At 40.1% G+C, this 19,169-nt stretch overlaps 1 protein-coding gene across 2 annotated transcripts in view; it reads left to right on the top strand.

The window, feature by feature from the left end:
- HHAT (hedgehog acyltransferase) overlaps nt 1-19,169 on the top strand; it is a 419,237-nt gene that overhangs the window by 308,348 nt on the left and 91,720 nt on the right. For both annotated transcript variants that reach the window (XM_079107610.1, XM_079107609.1), the window contains one exon: nt 5,267-5,468. In XM_079107610.1, the coding sequence (XP_078963736.1) occupies nt 5,267-5,468 (202 nt within the window). The remainder of the gene's footprint in view (nt 1-5,266; nt 5,469-19,169) is intronic.

Raw genomic sequence — 19,169 nt, 5'->3', positions numbered from 1 at the left:
GAATGATTTCTAAATGTAAAAAGGGAATGACCGAAAGCATAGGAATGAGAAAGCTCCCTCTGTTTAGGATTTAGGATTTGCCAAGAGACCTAAGTTGAGAATAAGGGAATTACAGATGGAAAGGTAAGGCAGAGCTTGAATAGGATGGCAGCAGCTGCCTGCACAGCTCTGCCAAGCAGTGGGTCATTGGAGACAGGGAATCCACAAGTTCACCTTGGCCCAGTCCATGGGACAATGAAAGCCAAGTCCTTGAGTCTCTTGGGTGCTTCATCTTCTTACCTTGATGGGGCCTTGGGGTTACTATGCACAAATGGGTTCAGAGAAAACATGGCAAGCCATGGAGCTATTTGGTAGGCTCTTGGTAAAAGGGAGCACTGCGGTTTAACCCTGTGCCCATCCCTCTCTTGCAGGGCATATTCTTGAGTTTTTCATTGTGGGTGTGAAGGAGGTGGATATTGTCTCCATGTATATCCACCCAGCAGCTCCCTCCATCCACCAACTTCTTACGTCCCACTCTGACACAGGTGTCTGCAGGATGCCATGATAGCAGGCGTTATCTCTGCTTGTGGGACCAAGGGCAACTGTTTAGTCTGTCCAGCAGTGGAAGTTTTACTTCTGGCATTGAACAGTAGCTAACAGGTCACTGGTCTGATTCCTTTAATAAATAGCGAGCTTTATTTTCCTGAGCAAGATGTCTAATCTAGAAAGGACTTTTTTTTAAGTTGAGACTAGTGGATGTTCCTGTGGAAACTGATTTGAAGATTGGATTAATAAGAGGAACATTTATCCCTTAGAAATGCTCCCATTGTGATGAATAGTGCAGTAGAATATTCTAGGTTCAGATTCTACCTCTCCTGTGTAAAATAAATCCAGTCATTTTTCCCTTGCAGATTGTTTTAATGATTTGAAACAAAGTACCTAGATCATGGGCACTCCGTGAAGGGTAGACATTATCCATACCATCTATATTTTATATCAATTCTTTTTCCTCAGTTGGGGATTTTCTACCTAGTATTGATTTCATAAGCTGCTTTTGAATTAAGGTGGCTGCAGATGGACGCTCACCTCCTCAAGTGACATTCTCTGCGTTAGTGACCATAGGAAACTGACCAGTCAGGGAGAGGCCTTGGGAGGACTCAGACTCAAATAGTCCCTGGCAAGGAAAACAACAACAACAAAAAACTTTTGCTTTGCTGAGAGGGTGGTTCTGATTGCCTTTTTCCAGTGGGAAATCAATTTCACTGTGCAGCATATCTCAGTAAGTGGGGTCATATGATTGCTTTTCAAAAAGAGACATGTTTCTGATTTTATTAATCACAGAAGAGACACAAGAGGAGAATTTATGAAAGAAAATCCATCCATTCACTCCCCTGCTTTCCACATTGGTGGGCTGCCTTCTAGAAAATAGGAGTGAAGAGGAGATTTTATCTTGCAGTCTGGAAAGGATACCCTCTTATGGTTTGGAACAAGCAGCCTCACGTCCTTGGACATCTGCCACATATGAATTTCTGGAATAAAGCATTCTCAGATTTTTGTCAGCTGTCATTTTGAAGGCAAAGTAACAGAGCTATGGTTCCAGGAGATGCCTAAAATAGTTGTGCATGTGATCATGGGGCTAGATGCATCCTCATCACAAGCTGGAAAAACATGTCCCTTTTGGAGTTGAATCAGCTGTTGAGTGCCATTGGTGTGGAGCAGAAGAGGGTTTGATTCTATCCTGGGGTTTTGGACATACCCAGTACAGTTCACTTTTATTCAATATAAAAAATCTCCACATGAAAACAGGTAGGTTGGGGCAGGAGAGCATTAGATAACTTGTTTTGTAAAGCAGTATTTGCAGAGTTACCTTAAACTAGTCATTTCTCATATTTGTGAAGATGGTCGCCTGGTCATGATGATTATTTACCTACAGGGTGTCACCAACACCATGTGAAGTGAAGGGCAGCAGTTACCTTGGTGCAGGTAGGAGGCAGCCTGGATTTGTAGCCCTGTTTTGCCATTGCCTAGTGTTTCACACCAATAACCACACAGCCTCTAGGGGGCAGCAGAACACCAACTAAGACCTGTGCTGGGCTCTGGGGCTTTTCAGGCTAATTCTACCCCCCGCCCCCCCCCCCCCCCGCCCTGCCCCACGTGTCCTTGGTACAACACCTCCTTCTCCGTTGCCTAGAGAAAGAACCTCCTCATCTAGGTCTCACTTAAGTGGGGACGTCACCATTCTGTTTCACCCATCCCCTTCTCCACAGTCTTGAACCCTCCTGGTGCTTCATATCATGTCCTATAGCTTAACAATGAGACTTGCCTGCCATTGTTTAACAGCCAGGTGTACCTGTCCTTGTGGCAGGAGCAGTATCTTCCATCTCTGTTTCTCATAATGCCAGAAATGCCCTGAAGGCATAAATAAATGTTGGAGTGCAGAAGGATGATCCCTTAATGTACAATGAGTACTGGATGCATATTTGCTTAGTTGTCAAGATGCTCTTGTTTTTGTATGAGAGCAAAATACTGTCTTTGCTTATTTCAGAAATGACTACCTTTTCCTTCAGGTTTAATTATTTCCAACTGGTATGAAAGAGGGCTTTGAGAATGAACTGTAGGTATGACAGAAAGCATTAACTTCAGTGCTATAGTTGCAGATTTGTATTTTGCTGCTGCTGCTTCCCAGCTGGGTATTGCAGACAAATTAACTCACAGCCTCAATTTTCTCATCTATAAAATGGGATTTTCTAAGGTGATCATAGGATTATTATCTAAATTGGAGTATTTTGAGAGTGAAGGGCATTAGAGAGAAAAACAGACCAGGACAGTGCTTTAAAGGGGTGAAAACAAAAAAATTTGGGGGTAGATTACTGGAAAGTGAACCCAGGGACTCTCTACCACTGAGCTATATCTTCTGTTCCCCCCGCCCCCCCCTTTTTTTTTAACTTTGAAACAAGGTCTTACATGTCGCTAAGGCTATGTTTGAACTTGTGCAACCTTCTACCTCAGCCTCTCAAGTAGCTGGGCTCACTGGTGTGCATCACCACATGGATTCATGATGATTGTTTCCTTCAGTACACTCCCCGCCCCCACCCCCATACTGGGAATTCAACCTAGAGGTGCTTCACTACTCAGCCACATCCCAAGCCCTTTTTATTTTGAAATGGAATCTCTCAGACTCCCTCTGACTCTGTGGCCTCAGACTTGTGATCATCCTCAGCATCCTGACTCATTGGGATTACAGGCATGTGTCCCCACACTTGGCTTCTGTGAAAACAAATTTTATGAGAACTATTAAATCGGGGCAAAAAGAGACCTCAGTGTAAAACTGGGCTCAATTCTGAATATAACTTGAACAAGTGTGATATAACCAACAAGCAGAGTGTGTAATGTGGGGGTGGTCATTGGATGAAAGAATGCTAAGAGGAGATGTTGGAATAGAGGGGGATTCTGGTTAAACAGACTTAACAAGATTATTGTTGAGCCAGATGCAGTGGCACACAAGTGTAATCCCAGCAGCTCAAGAGTCTGAAGCAGGAGGATTGCAAGCCAGGAGGAAAGCCAGTTTAGGGAACTTAGGGAGACCCTGTTTCTAAATAAAAAGAAACTAGGATTTAGGGACATGTCTTAGTAGTTAATCATCTCTGGGTTAATCCCCAGTTTAAAAAGAAAAATTCTTGGTGAAAACAGTCCAGGCTGATCAGATAAGGAGGGTGGGGGATAGGAATTTAACCAAGTATCAAGGTTGATCAGATATCATCGAACGTGGGGCGGGGGGCGGTCTCTAAACTGGGCAGGATTCTTGCTACAACTGAGTGATGCCCATTAAGTATGAACACCAAGGTGAAGGTCTGGAGGGTTTATAGGAGCCTCACTGAAGTTTAGCCAAGGAGACAGTCTTTGTGAAGGAGGACATATATAAACAAGTATAACAGATAGGAGCAAGGCATTCTGGTGCACTATTACACAGTAAGGCAGCAACAGTTAATGTACATCTATTTTTAAAAAAGCAAGAATAAAAGATTTTGACAGTTTTCATAAATGATAAAAGTTTGAATAGCTAATGCAATAAATAAAAACATCACATAGTACCCTATTAATATGTACATTTTTTTGTTTTTATGTACCAGTTAAAATCTTTCTTAAGTGAAAAACTACAATCATGTAGTCTTGGCATATTCTTTTAGGAACTAACTTGTTTTCATTTATTTAGATTTGCCTGTCTGTAAGTGGTTCTATTAAAAATGATTTTCAAAATAAGGCTTCTTCCAAAAAAAAAAAAAATACAATAACATATAAACAGGACAAATGCTAAACTCTTTGAGATGCTGGGACAGAGTGTAAACCATATGGTGCTTTGATGAATCAAAAAGTGCACATGAAGTGTCTAGTGTTGTTCTTGGAATATAGTGTGTGTGCTGAATGAATGAATGAAGACGACTTTTTCCTTCCTGGAGGAAGGTTGGATAAAGAAGCACTAACCAGAAATCAACAAAGGCTTATGGGTTCTTTAAAAGGCTGCTGCATGCTCGGGCATGCTGTTAACTCTCCTGGTTCTAAAATCCAAGGTGTGAGTTTTATCCATCTCCAGCAGCAAGGTCCTGATGGAAGAACATAGTCCTGCCCCTCTGTACCCAGGCAGCTGTTTCAGCAGCGGAGACCATAATTGCGGGATGGTTCTGTTCTGTGTAGGGGTTGGTGATTTGGCTGCCCTGGAAGCACAGAGCTTTTCATTTTATTTACAAATTCATGACTGCTTCTGAGCAACTTGCCTAGGAAATTAAGGGAACCAGCCTTGGCACCCCTCTTCTGCACCCAGGTTCTCTTATTAGGGGCCTGATTTTAGCAATTGTGCTTGAATAATGGATTTACCATAAACTTAATAGTTTGGCCTACAAGCACATACCTGTTTTGAAGGTTGATGTCCCTGTGTGGCCAGCAGCTTAATTGTCATTCTGAGATTGGATTTCCAGGGTTGGGTGCATCCCTTTCAGAAACTAATTCATTACTTCTCTCCCTACCTCTTGTGAGTGCTGTTACTCTTGTAGTGAGAACTCTTGATACTGTATGTTCATTTAACCTAAAGTCCCGCAGTACGGAGGTTTGGTGTTTGTTTTTGTTTTTTTCCCCCAACCTCCTATTTGACAGAGAATTCAGAGTGATTTGTGGCATTTGGGAAGTAGCAAAGGATCTATGTGCCATGAGTGTCAGGGGGAAAGACAAGGCCGGGAGCAGGGAATGTTGCACATCCCTTGGCGTGGCTTCTCACAGCATCTTCTTTCTCCAGGTACGTGTATATTCCATTGGGTGGGTCCCAGCATGGCCTGTTAGGGACACTGCTTTCCACCGGGATGACGTTCGCGTTTGTGAGCTACTGGCATGGCGGTTATGACTACCTCTGGTGCTGGGCAGCACTCAACTGGATGGGAATCACTGTGGAGAATGGAGTCCGGAGGCTGGCAGAGAACCCCTGCATCCGGGACAGTTTGGTGAGCAGGATCCTTCTTTGTAAGGGACAGCTGAGTTAGGAGGAGAGGTTTGGGAGGGACAGTGGTCATTAGGTTTGCCACAGTATGGGCTGATCCTACCAGATTGAATCAAAGTTCATGTCTAGAGGCAGCTCAACTAGAGGAAAAGCTTCTATAGCCATTATTTAAATGAGCAAATGAATGTTGTAACAATTTAAAGTCGTACATGTTTTATTATATAAAAATTATAAAATTCAGACAGGAAAAAAGAAAAAACCTCTAACAATATTATGTTAACACTCATTTTTTTCTGTGTACACACACATAACATTTAAAGAAAATGCTAGTATTATGGAGATATTACTATATTGGGACCACCTTTCCAAATTACTGAATCTGTTTCTAATAATCCCTTTTAATGGCTACATGGGATGCCAATATGGATATGCCATAATATAATTTGTCTCCTATTAATCATATCATTAAAATTGTTTTCAACTATCAGTTGGTACGAATACTGTAACCAAGATAAATTCTTACAGGTAAAACTGCCATCTTTAAAGTTCATTTTGCATACTGCATTGTCAACTACTATCCAGCCTGTAGACAAAATATATCAATTTAATATCCTCCCAACAATGTATAAGAAAGTGTTGCCAATACTGAGTGGTACTGACATTTCTAACCTTTGTTAGGGCTTCATACACATTCCAATTCTGTGGGAAAATTATTGGGGAAATTAAGAAGTTCACACACATGTTAAGTGATTTTAAATCATGAGCCCACATTTTTATCTTGTAAATGTGGTATAGGATGTGTTAGAATCTTATAAGAAATCACTCCTTCTAAATTTGCAGCAATATTCTACTAGCCCTGAAAAAAAAAAAAAATCTAAGAAGAAATATGCTGGCATCGGTCTTTGTGGTAGACTATAAAACACAAAACATTTATGGGGAAAAAAATGATTAATGTGGATAAATTCCATCCAGCACATACAGCTAAAGCAATAGATTTTTTTTAAAAAACCCCACCAAAACAGAGTAAACTTGAATGTGTTTCCATATAGAGTACAAATGGAAAGTTATTTCAATGAAGACTGATACAAAGTACCTAGTGAAACAACACATTTGAAGGATTTAAACAGATACTATGTTCAGTTTTCGTATAAGCAATCAGCAAGCCAGAAATATCTATGAATTCTAACAAAATTGTATTTCAATGAAAGACATCTTTCTATGTAACACACAAGAAAACCATAAAAGGTTGATCTTAAAGATTTTAATCTTCATTCTCAAGTCTGAGTAGTCTTTATACCTGAAAGCATAGTCATTACCCATGAAACCTAGATGGTTCTTTTTAGCCCTGCTCTGCATTCCACAAAGGGTCTAACATTCACCTTGAACGTATATTAAACAGGGTCCTGTGGCCTTTGAGCCATAGTTTATGCTATATACTGCATTAAAAAAAAACTCAAAACACTAAAGCAATAACCAAATTCTACTGTGTAACCTATGACTGGTTAATTTTGATTAAAAATAAACGACCACAATAAATACACTTGCTCACTTGGTCAAGCTCTGACTGTGTACCTTAGGGCTCTCACATGTATTGAACTTAAACTTTTACAGTTCAGGTGTCAAGGTGCATAGAAATTTTTATTTGCGTTCTTTAGCAAGACATTTGCCTTATATTTTGCAAATATGTTCAGTTTACAAATTCATGAAGCAAGAACCTATTTGATAAATCTTCTATCCCCTGTGTTTTATCTTAGAAGTCCAGGGGGCCATTGATAGCTTTTTAGATGCGTCCTCGAGTTTAGAATCAGGATCCACATTGTTCATCTCAGTCTGAGCTAGTCTCAGTTAAGTCACTGCACAGTTCTCCCAAATGGGATTGACTTTTTTTAGGTCGTCTTTCGCTGTTCAATCAGACTCTTCTTCTATCTTCTTCCTTGTATAGTTCAGCTGAGAATCTCTTTCCCTTTGCTACAAAACAAAAACCAAACAGGCCTTCTGAATGCACCCAACTTCTTGATGACTTGTTTCCCACTTCCCTCTGTTTCCATGAATCTGCTTCCCTTTCTTTTGCAAAAATCCAAATAAAGACTTAATACCCCCTTGGTACCTAATTAGATCTGACTTTAGTCTCCTCAACTCATCTGATAGTATTTACACTCCTGATTGAATGAGAGGGTTAGCAAAAGTTTCACAAAGCAAGAATATGTTCCTCACATCCTCAGAATTTTTCAGGGTTCTCCCAAGAAACAGCCAATAAGGTGTGTGTGCATGCATGTCCAAGGCAAAATTGAGTATACAGAATTAATTCATGATTCTGGAGGCTGAGAAATAAGACTCAGGAGAACTGTCTAAGTTTGAGTTTGTTTGAAGTTTGTCTTCTAGAGAAGATCTGTGTCTCAGCCAAGCAGAGAGAAGGAATATTTTCTTGACCTTTTATTCTATTTAGATTTTGAAAGGATTGGGCGAGGCCTACCCATTATTGGGGAGAGAAATCTGCTTTATTCAGTCTGCTGATTCAGATGTTAATACCATCCAGCAATACCTTTGCAGCACATCCCTAAGTAACGTTTACCCAAATACGTGGGCACCCTGTGGCTTAGTCAAGTGACAAATAAAATTAACCATCAAATTCTTTCTCCATGGCATGTATCATTCATCTGTTTCATTAAAATAGATTGACAGAGATCTGAATAAGAAGGATTATCATTCCTCCTTCATTCATATCTTCGACCTCAACCCCAGAGCCTTGTCTGGACTCAGAATACAGAATTGCTTGGTGTTGGTTGACTGACCAGAAACTGAGGTGGAGTGAAGCATTGTAAACTGGAAGCCCTCTGAGTTTCTGCAGTAGGGCTGATAGAACTTCCTGCACTACAGGGTTAACGAAGGGGACAAATGGAAGCAGGGAGGCTAATGAGAAGCTATTTGGTAGATCAAGGAAGACATGAAAGGTTGAATTAGGATGACTTTAGTGGTAATGCAAACAACTGAAAGTGAAGATCTACTTAGAAAGTAGAATGTACAGTATGTAAAGGTGGGTCCAAGGTGGGGAGAGGCGCAGGGTTGCTTGATTTTTGCTTTGAAGAACCAGATTTTCCCAAATGCTGAGTGATGTTTCTCACATAACAACATCAACATCAACAAAACCCTAAGTATACTGCTCTTCAAAATCACATTTATTGGCTTCCCATTATCTTAGGACTAAGTCCTCCGTGTTTAAGATGATGTCATATTTAAGATGAAGCCCTGCCTGATTGTCCTGTCGGGACCTCCCACTGTCCCTGACTCCTGACACTCTGTTCTTCCTTCTGTTGGTTCACAAACCTGGCCCCTCCTGTTCTCAGCATCCCCACATGGGTGCTTCCATCTCCTCAGGTGCTGTCTCTCCTTCCCCTCCACTGCTGCTCGTCCTTCAGTCCTTCAGATTTCAGCCTGAATGACACCTTGCTTGTGAAACTTTACCTGCCTCATTCAGTCAGGTCCCATGGGACAATTCATTCTGGGCATCTCTTACATTCTGTCGTACTTAGCCCCATTGTAATGAAATATTTTATGCGATAATCTGTTCAGTCCTTATCTCCTCACTGAACTGTAAGTCTCACGAGGTCAAACATACGCTCGCTATCCTTGACACTTTCTGCCGTGCCTGGCGGTGCCTTGTGGAATGAAAGAATGAGTGCTGTTTTCTGACTTCACCAAGGGTAGTACAAGAGAAAGCTGGCTTAGGCAGCAGCATGGCAGTACAGGTTGAATCCTGGAAGAACTCGCTAAGGCCTCTGCTGGCACATGATTTTATAGCTATGTAGATACTAATAGGTCTAGTGATGGCAAAATGGTATTTTACTGCTCAGTGCACAAAAATACATATTGAAGAAAAAGGAGTAAGGAAGAATTGGCCTTCCTGGTACCCTGCTGCTTTATGAGGTGGGGGATTATTGGTTGTGACTCACGGAGGCACAGAGCTGTGGGAAGCTGACAAAAGGCATTTCCACAAAGCACCCGAGCTGGGTGGATGTAGAGGAGTTACCCCTGCGGTGACGGGGTTTTTTTTCTCTACACAAGTACTCTCCAGGGAGCTGGATTTGTGTTGGGCATTGAAATCTTCAGTAAGTGGAAGCAATTTGAAGCATTGATAGAGTAACACTGCTTCTTGCCAATTCCTTATTTGATCTCTCCCTTGGAAGAAGACACGGTCAGACTGCTTGTGGGTTATTCCTGCACAAAGGAGGATCTGTACTGTCGAACAGTTCACCCACCCCACCCCTGGTTCCCATTTCATTGGATAATTTAATTATGTCCTCCACTCCTAGCCCATATCCCCTCTTTTTCACCCTGAGATCCTTTCTGAAGGAGTAAAGTTTCTATTTATACTTGCTTTAGGAAACACACCTAAAGGATTCCCTCAAGGATCAGTGTGATGGTCCAAGAAAAGATTTGATACTCTGATGTGTCAGGAAGGACCCAAAGACCAGGTCCTTTGTGGCACTGCCCATTCAGTTTATTGGCTGTACTGATCAGTTTGATTTTGAAGATACAGGTAGAGAAATCCAATGAGTTTGAGAGATCAGTCAATTTAAAAGGACAGTTGACTATAAAATAATCAACATGATTCAAACTATGGTTACTTAGTTCTCTGAAATACTAGTTCAACAAGTGGCAAGAAGTCTGTCTGTTAGTCTGATTAGAAAACCTTTTCACTAGAGGTCAGTAGTCACGGCCCCAACTAACTCACTGAGAAAACAGCAGATTTCTCTGAGTTGTGCTGTTTGACACGTGGCAATTCCTCCATTTGTCAATGTGTTCGACATTCCTCCACCCCTTGGATTCATTTGGGGAAATAGTGATGATGTGCTCATTGGACATAAACCAGTCCAGATCAGAACTTTACTAGAGTGAGCCCACTTAGGCTTAGTCAGTCTGGTTCTTCACTTTTTAATTCCATCATTTGGCGGTGGCCGCGGGGGGGGGGGGGGGGGGAGGTGGGTGGTGTTCAATGTGCTATGTGGAAGACACTTGGTTGAGCACTGGAAGACCTTAAACCAGATGTAGCATGATCCCTACCTCCTAATTCCCCAACCTTCCCTCCTTTTCTTGCCATCCTCCTTCACTATTTCAATATGTATTAGACTATCAATGTGCAACTGTAGAATCTATATTAATTTAGATCATGAATATGATCATTGTAGGTGATTTGAACTAAAGAGATCATAGAATGAGACTCTTTGAAGAGCTAACTGATCCATGTGAAAAAACATCCTTGTTTTCATAAATATAAAGTACTGATTGTCCTAGTCTTCCCAGGCATAGCTCAGAAGAAAGGTCCAGGCTAGAATTAGAAATTTGGGAGCATTAGATGCTATTTTGGAGCTATGGTAACATTTGAGAACTTCGAGAGAAAAGAGAAAAAGAGGTACCTGCCAGGATTGAATCTGGAAAACACCAATACTTAGAAGTTGGATGGAGGAGGAGGAACCAAGAGTGGGGGTGATCTCCCTGGAACCAAGAAAAGATTTCATGGAGGGAGAAAGGTCAATGGCGGTGATACTGTTGAGAGGTCAAGTAAGGGAGGCTAAAGAATGGTTATGTCTCCTTGTGAACAGGGCTCACAGTGAGAGAAAGAGAATAGGGAGTTGTCTTCCCAATTCTTCCAGAAGCTGATGGTCTTGCTGTGGGGAGGGGGAACAAGATGTGTACAGACCAGCTGAGGACCAAAGGAAGGTGTTATATGCAGAGTGACCACAATGAAGCGGGGAGACAGCTGATGTGCGTGAAAGTGGTAGTGTGAACTCGCCTTTTGGGTAGTGGTTTATGAAAAGAGCTGGGGCTTGAATAAGACCCTCACAAATTAGAGTAGGATTTGGATATGTGGGTAGGGAGGAGAAAGAAGGCTAACATTCCAAGCCGGGGAAATGGCACACATAGCCCCAAGTCAGGAATGAGCTTGCTGTGTTCGGTCTGGAGGCTAACAGGACAAGTGGGAGGAAGGGAGTTAAAGGCCAAATGGTCCCCCATAGAAAAGGAATGTGAATGGTATGCTTAGAAAATCTAGAAATGCAGATGACTTAACCAAACAGAAGAGCATTAATTAACATATTAATCCCACACATCAAATTATTCTGTTGTACCAGCTTGTTAGTGCTCACCCGAACCTCCAGCCTCTGGGTCTGAGAAAGCAATGCACATTGTTATGAACAGTGTGTTCCTTGAATGGATTATGACTGGTTGGCACCCCCTGCCTTGTCTCCACTCCAAGGACCATTAATGATGCTGGAAACACACTGTGCAATTCACTGGTTATTTTCTTCACTGTGGGAATCCGAAGCTTGAGTCTTAACCTCTCTGGTCTAAGAGGTAAGAATTCTGGGAAATAATTCCACCTTTCAGTTCAAATAGGTAGTATTTCGAGGTTCTTTTAACTTTGCGTTACTGAGTCTGCTATCTGACAGAAGCTTTTGGAATAGAGTTCATTGTCAGTTATTCCCTGACTGATGGGCCCAGGAGTGCCCAGCTCCTTGGGCCTCTGGGGCCACAGTAGGGCAAGTGTCTTGCTCAGGTAATTTGCCACTCTCATGGCACTGTTGTCCCTCCCTCCTGCTAAGGGCATAACACACACAATCACCAGGGAAACTGTAATGACAGGGAAGATTATCAGCCAAAAATGAAATCCATGGCCTGAATGATAATGGTTGAAAATGGTTTTTTCTAGGTGGCTTGTGGAAATTAGATTCTTGATCTGAGAATCTCTGGGTTTCTTCTTCTCTAGCACGGATGAATTGACGGTTACTCCAACCAGTTAGTGCATTCCAGCTTTCCACAAATGATCTTAAGAAAAATAAAAAAAATAATTTCAGTGTACATGTGAAGGGTTGGACGTATGTTTCCAAATGTGGTCTTCTTCTTCCAGAAACACTAAATTACCCACTCGGATGTGACTGAGTTTGAGTTGTCAGTGTTCCTGTTGAGAGAAGGTGGAAATAGCCCCTTTGTTGCTTCCCAAAATAATATGCATATACTTGGTGCAATATATTTTTATAATGTGTATTTATATATGTGCATATATATATGCAGACTATATGTGTATACAGCGCGTGTGTGTGTGTGTGTGTGTGTGTGTGTGTGTGAGTTTTTTAAAGCTCTAAGAAGGCAGAGATATGCAGGACTCCTAAAATAAAATTCTTCTAAAGTGTCTCACATTCCTCCCAAGATCTAGAAATAAACTGCTTAAAAAAGCATACCCGGCAGCTGTTGGCCTTGTTCGGGATCAGCTGGTTGGTGTCAATGTACTTGTGACTACCAACACGTATTGAAAAACAATGGCAGTTGAAGCTCACTCTTTCCTCTGGAGTTGACCCTGTAGTTTACCCAGCGGGTTGGAGTAAAAACTGGAATGATTACTGGCTGTCCCTTGAGGGTGACAGGAGAAAATACAGAATAAAAAGTGCAGCACCTTTATCAAGCTGGCTCTGCAGCTATTGAAAGTGATGCTGTCATCTCGTTGCTAGTGGAATCGAGATTTTAATTGCAAAAGTTACCACTTTTTTCACTTTTAATCCTTCTCATTCTCTTTATGATTATGATTGAAATATTAATAAGGTCTTGAATGGATTAAAAGAAAGTGATGCTGTGGAAATGTTATTGTGAAGACACGTTCTTGACAGATGAAAATGAAGAATAAAGGACAATAAAAACTTATTTAGAAAACACAAATGCAGACAGTGCTTGAAAGGTTAGACATGGAAACACTAATGGTGCTTAACTCTTGCTGGTGGGATTATTTGCAATATGTGTTTCTTTGCCCCCCCCCCCCCTTAATTTTCACCATTTCTATAGTGGAATCCTTCTGTGTCTAATCAAAGGTTATTGAGAGAGTCAAGCAGGTTGAACTCGCCTTGAGGGATTTGCCTGGTTGACCCTTAAAGCTTGATTTATATTAGAAACTGAAGGGTAGAGTTGTCATTCTCAGGAGCACACTAACTTAAAGGCCTGTTGTAGTTGCCTTCATGGGCCAAAGGAGAGACTAGATCAGATACTGTGCAAGGATCGTTCACATTTGTTTTTTACTTAACCATTCCTGTGACACCCTCAGTGTAGGTGTGACTATTCCCAGTCTTACAGATAAAGAAATTGGAGACATGGGGAGTTAAGTAATTTATCTGAGAACACAATTAAATCAGTGCAGAAGGCAAATGCAGTTACACATGATCTGTTCTGAGTTTCCCAGAGTTCAAAGTGCAGGAGACTTCCTTGATACACCCACCCACTTAAAGCACCTATATCTTGGCTACTTAGGCACCTTGGACTAGAGACTAATTGGCATTCCCACCCTCCGATCTCAGATATCTTGGGGTTTAATTGTGGTTCTGCATAACCTGCTTGTGGAATAACTAAGCTGCAAATTTGATTCAAGTGAAGTGGGGTTTTTCACAAGGCAATTTTGTCATGTTATTTCATGTGATTGATGAGAGTCCTCTAGGTAAAACAGTGTTTTCATTATCCCTATTTTACCATAAGAACAGAAGCCCAAAAAAGTCATATTTGTACATGGTACAAAAGTCAAATGGAGTCATGGGGAGACATTTGGAGAAATTCCTCAAGTGATTTTGTAGTTGTCTGAACTACTTAGCACGTCCTTGCACAAACGAAGGTAGCCACAAGGTCACTGCGTGATAGAATCTTATGAGGCCATCATGGTGTATCTGGTTCCCCCTTGAGCAAAATGTTGTGCTCATATTCCCGCAAGTCTTGTGTTCCTTACTCCTGTGTTCCTTTCCCCAGCGGTGACAATTTTTAATTCATTTCTGGTATTGACTCCCATCTTTTGAAAAGTCTACACTTTCGCATTATCTCCTCATTTATTATGTAATAAAACAGCCTCTGTGGAGGTTTTAGCATCTTACACCTGTTCCCTCTTTCTTCTCCTAATATAACTCTTTTTGGTTAATTCAGCTTTCAGTGTTTACATCATTGTCATAGTAAGTGCGGCTCACTGCCAAACCATTTAGTATGGGTATTTGCCTTCCTGGTACAATTGTTTCTCCCACTTAAGAATGGCTTTGCAGTTTTCATTTGACTACTTGACTGTTCCCATTTTTTTACAGACTGAAATAGGCAAATAAAATTCCTCAGATAATATTTTCGACCTGGTTACATATATTTGGCAGTCTTCTTTTCCTAGAGAATCTCTCCTGAAACTCTCCCCTCCTCCTTTTCCACCTGGATCATTTCACTTTAGAGTTGCTATTTGGCCGATGTCCTGAATTTCCCTTCTCTCTTCTGTACTAAATCCCTGTTTTCTGTGTCCTAAGACATCTTGACACTCTATTCCTTGATTTGGTGGAGTACATCCTTTTGTAGTTTTCTTAGAAAAGGATCATAGGAGATAAATATTTTGAGAACGTTCATTTCCAAATTTGTCTTAATAGGGCATTGAATTTCAGGCTGAAGAGCTATTTCTCTTGAAAAATTTAAAGATATTATCTTCTAGCTTTTGACTGTTGAGAAATGCCATTTTGGTTCTTGTTTCTTTGTATGCAATCTCTTTTTCATTCTAGAAGCTTGAATGCAAATATCTGTGGCATTCTGAAATTTCACTGTGCCTGTAGTTTCTTAGAGTCCTTCTGGTGCAGTTTATCCAGGGAAACTACTGGTCATAATGGTTGTGGAGGAGGAGGGAAACATGAAGATCTACATGCTCATGACCTAGCTTTTTAACCTGTTTTCCTCCAGGGCTTATTCTTGCCTTTTGTGGCACATCTTGCCTCTTTGTCTGAGTTTTATGATGTTCTGGTGTGTGAATGTCTTGTCTTTGTCATCTAGTATTCAGTTATCTCAGATCTGCTAATTCCTCCATCTTCTCTATCTTATAAAAATAGATTGACTTAACTCACCTCTTTCATTTCTTATTTGGGGCTGCATATAGTTTTCAAGTGCTTACTCTTATTTTAATAGGGTTTGTGAAGTTAGCGAGATGCCAAATCTTTTATGTTTAACTGGATATCACAAGAATTGTTTGTTACAACTCGGTGGAATAATTTGAGTGCTTGTTCCTATTTCTCAATCTAAAAGTGTTAAATATCCAGTTGCTTAAAAGGCAGGCTTTCTTCTGAGCTGTTTTGTGGTTGAACAGGATATAGCTGAGACCATTACTGCTGTATCCTTGGTTTCTATGTAATCCCAAGTGACTTCAATGTTGCCTGAAGAGGGAAGCCCTCAGGATCATGGGCAACCATGACTTGGATGTGATGATCATTAGACTTCCAGCTTCCCACCCACATGCCTGGACTATGTCAGGGGAGGTGGCCAGCATCTAAGGTCATTAGTGGAAATATTCTTAGATTTCCTTTATTTCCTCTTTCTTTCTTTTAGCTTTTGAAGTTACTCATGATCCAGCTCTTTAAAAATGTAAAGAAAAAACATCAACCCTCTTAAATATCCGTCCCCCAATAAACATACCCACTTACTTTCCTCCCCCTACAGGTAACCATGGTTATGATGTTTGTTACAGTTTTCCATACCTTTACCACTGTGATGCATGCATATATATGGTATTCTAAAACATGTTCTACTTTTCCTCATAGATGACATATTATGAAGAAGGTTCTCTAAATGTCTACATATGCATAATGGGGCATGGTAGGGATATATCACAATTTAGCCATCCTTCTATTGAAAATTTAGGTTGCTTCTAATTTTGTCCTTCTGCAAATGCAGCCTCAGTGAAGTTATTCTAATTCAAGCTTCCTTGTACATATGTTCAAGTGTTTCTTTAGGGCAGAGATACCAAGAATGGAATAGGGTGAGAATTGGCAAACTATATCTCATGGCCAAATCTGGTCCACTTCTATTTTTGTAAACCCTGCAGCTAAGAATATTTTTACATTTTAAAATTGTTTTAGCAAATGCCTCATCCTTTCCCCACTGATTCGAAAGACCACCTGCAATATAATAGTCAAATATAAATGGGTTCATTTCTGGTTCTCTCTTCTGTTCCATCAATGTATTTGTATTATTTCTGTTTTAAAAATACTGGAGTTTCATAATATGTCTTGAGTCCTGGTAGGAGCCCAGTTCCTTTGGTTCTTTTTTCAGAATCACACTGACTATCTTTTTCATATGAATCTTAGAATAGGTGAAGTTCTCCAAAACTCCCTTTATAGTTCTATTGGCATTTATTAGATCTGCATTGAATCATAGCTTAATTTTGGGTAGTTACTATTATTTAGTTTGTACTTCATAAATAAATACTTGAGATTGAGAAATTTATAAAGAACAGAAATTGATTTCTCACAGCGTCTCTGTGGAAGCCCAGTATCAGAACTGGGGTTCAGTGTCTGATGAAGTTCTGTTCTCTGCTTTCAAGATGGTGCCTTGTTGCATCTTCCAGGGGTCATGAACACTAAGTCCTTATGGGCAAAAGTGGGGGAGCAAAGAAAGACAACCCTGCTCCTGAAAAGCCCTTTTATCAAGCCTTCATCCATTTATGTAAAGTAGAAACTTTATGACTTATCACTTCTCAGAAGACTTCATCTCATGATACCACAATGGGAATGGAGTTTGAACGTGAGTTTTGGAGGGGACACCATCATTCAAATCAGAGATTAAACATTTATTCAAGTCTTTCTGAATGCTTTTACATAACTTTTATCATTTGGTTCTTGGCAGTCTTGTATCCTTTTTTTTTTAATTATTGCTTTATTGCAAAGCATGTGGGTGGCAAGCATTGTGTATTTAGGAACGGTACTGATTTTTGTTTTCAGTTTACTATTTGTCTCTTTTTTCTATGTCTGTATTTTTTATTGCTGCATTATAGTTGTACATAATGATAGAATGTCTTGCTACATGTTCATATGTGCACACAATATATTACTTTCTCAAATATCCCTCCCCAACACATCCTTCTGCCCTGGCTCCCACCCCTTGGTCTCTTTCCTCTACTGATAGCCCTTTGATTTTTATGAGCTCCCTACCCTACCCCACCTTTCTTTTCCTTTTTCTCTTTAGCCTCTGCATATGAGAGAAAACATGACCCCTGACCTTCTGAGTTTGGCTTACTTCATTTAACATGATGGTCTCTAGTTCCATCCATTTTTCTTGTAAATGACATAACTTCATTTATTTTTATGGTTGAATAAAACTCCTTTGTGTATAATACCACATTTTCATTATCCATTCATTGATGGACACCTAGACTGTTTTCATAGTTTTGCTGTTGTGAATTATCCTGCTATAAAATGGGTGTGCATGTATCACTGTAGTAAGATGACTTAAATTTTTTAGGATAAACACTGAGGAATGGCATAGCTGAGTCATGTGGTGTTTCCATGCCTAGTCTTTTGAGCAGCCTCCATACTCGTTTCCATAGTAGTTGTACTGATTTATAGTCCTCCAACATTGTACAACTGTTCCTTTTTCTCCATATCCTTTTTATCATTTATTATTATTTGTATCCTTGATGAGTGCCATTTTGATTGGTTGAGATGGAATCTCAGTGTAGTTTTCAGGTTACATTCATTTAATCAATTAATCACAAATATTTGAAGATAAAAGTGCAGCTTAGTTCAGATATACATGAACTACATTCTGATATATTTACATAAGTATGGATTATATCTTCTAATTAGGATCCCAGTCTTGCAGATGTACATGATGGTGAGATTCACTGTGGTGTATTCATATCTATACGTAGGAAAGTTATATCAGATTTATTCCAATCTTTCGTATTCCTATCCCCCCCTCCCTTCCCTTCCCTTCATCCCTTTGTCTAATTCACTGAACTTCTGTCCTCTGCTCCCTGTCACCCTTATTATGGGTTAGCATCCACATATCAGAGAAAATATTTGACTTTTGGTTTTTTAGGATTGGTTTATTTCACTTAGCATGATACCTCCAGATCCATCCATTTACCTGTGAATGTCATAAAGTCATTCTTTATTTATAGATAAGTAATGTGTTATATATACAGCACAATTTCTTTATTCATCTGTTGAAGGGCACCTAGCTTGATTTCGTAGCTTAGTTATTGTGATTTGTGCTAATATAAACATTGCTGTGTCACTGGAGTATGCTGATTTAACTCCTTTGGATATATACTGAGGAGTGGGATGACTGTGTCAAATGGTGGTTTCATTCCTAGTTTTTCTAGGACTCTCCATACAGCTTTCCAGAATGATTGCACTAATTTTCAGTCCCACCAACAATATGAGTGTACCTTTTCCCCACATTCTTGCCAACATTTATTGTTACTTGTATTCTTAATAATTGCTATTCTGGTTGGAGTAAGGTGAAATTCAGTGTACTTTTGATTTGTGTTTCCTAATTGCTAATGATGTTGAACATTTTGTCATACATTTGTTGATAATTTGTATTTTCTCTTTAGAGGAGGTATGTTTAATTTGTTTGCACACTTATTTATTGGGTCATTTGATTTTTCTGGTATAAAGATTTTTGAGTTCATTATATATTCTAGATATTAACCTTTTATCAGAAGAGTCGCTAGCAAAGATTTTTCTCTTTTTTTTGTAAGTTTTCTCTTCATATTCCTAATTGTTTCCTCTGCTGTGTAGAGATTAACTCTTGGCATTATTTCCTGAACTTTAGAGGTCCTACTGAGAAAGTCGTTGCTTGTGCCTATGTGCTGGAGTGTTGACCCTATGTTTTCTTCTAAGAGTTGCTTAGTTTCTGGTCTAATTCCTAGGTTGTGGATCCA

Source organism: Sciurus vulgaris, assembly GCF_902686455.1.
Source record: "Sciurus vulgaris genome assembly, chromosome: 12".
Taxonomy (NCBI): Eukaryota; Metazoa; Chordata; class Mammalia; order Rodentia; family Sciuridae; genus Sciurus; species Sciurus vulgaris.
Note: the sequence above shows the minus strand (reverse complement) of the source record. Positions and strands in the feature narration are given on the sequence as shown.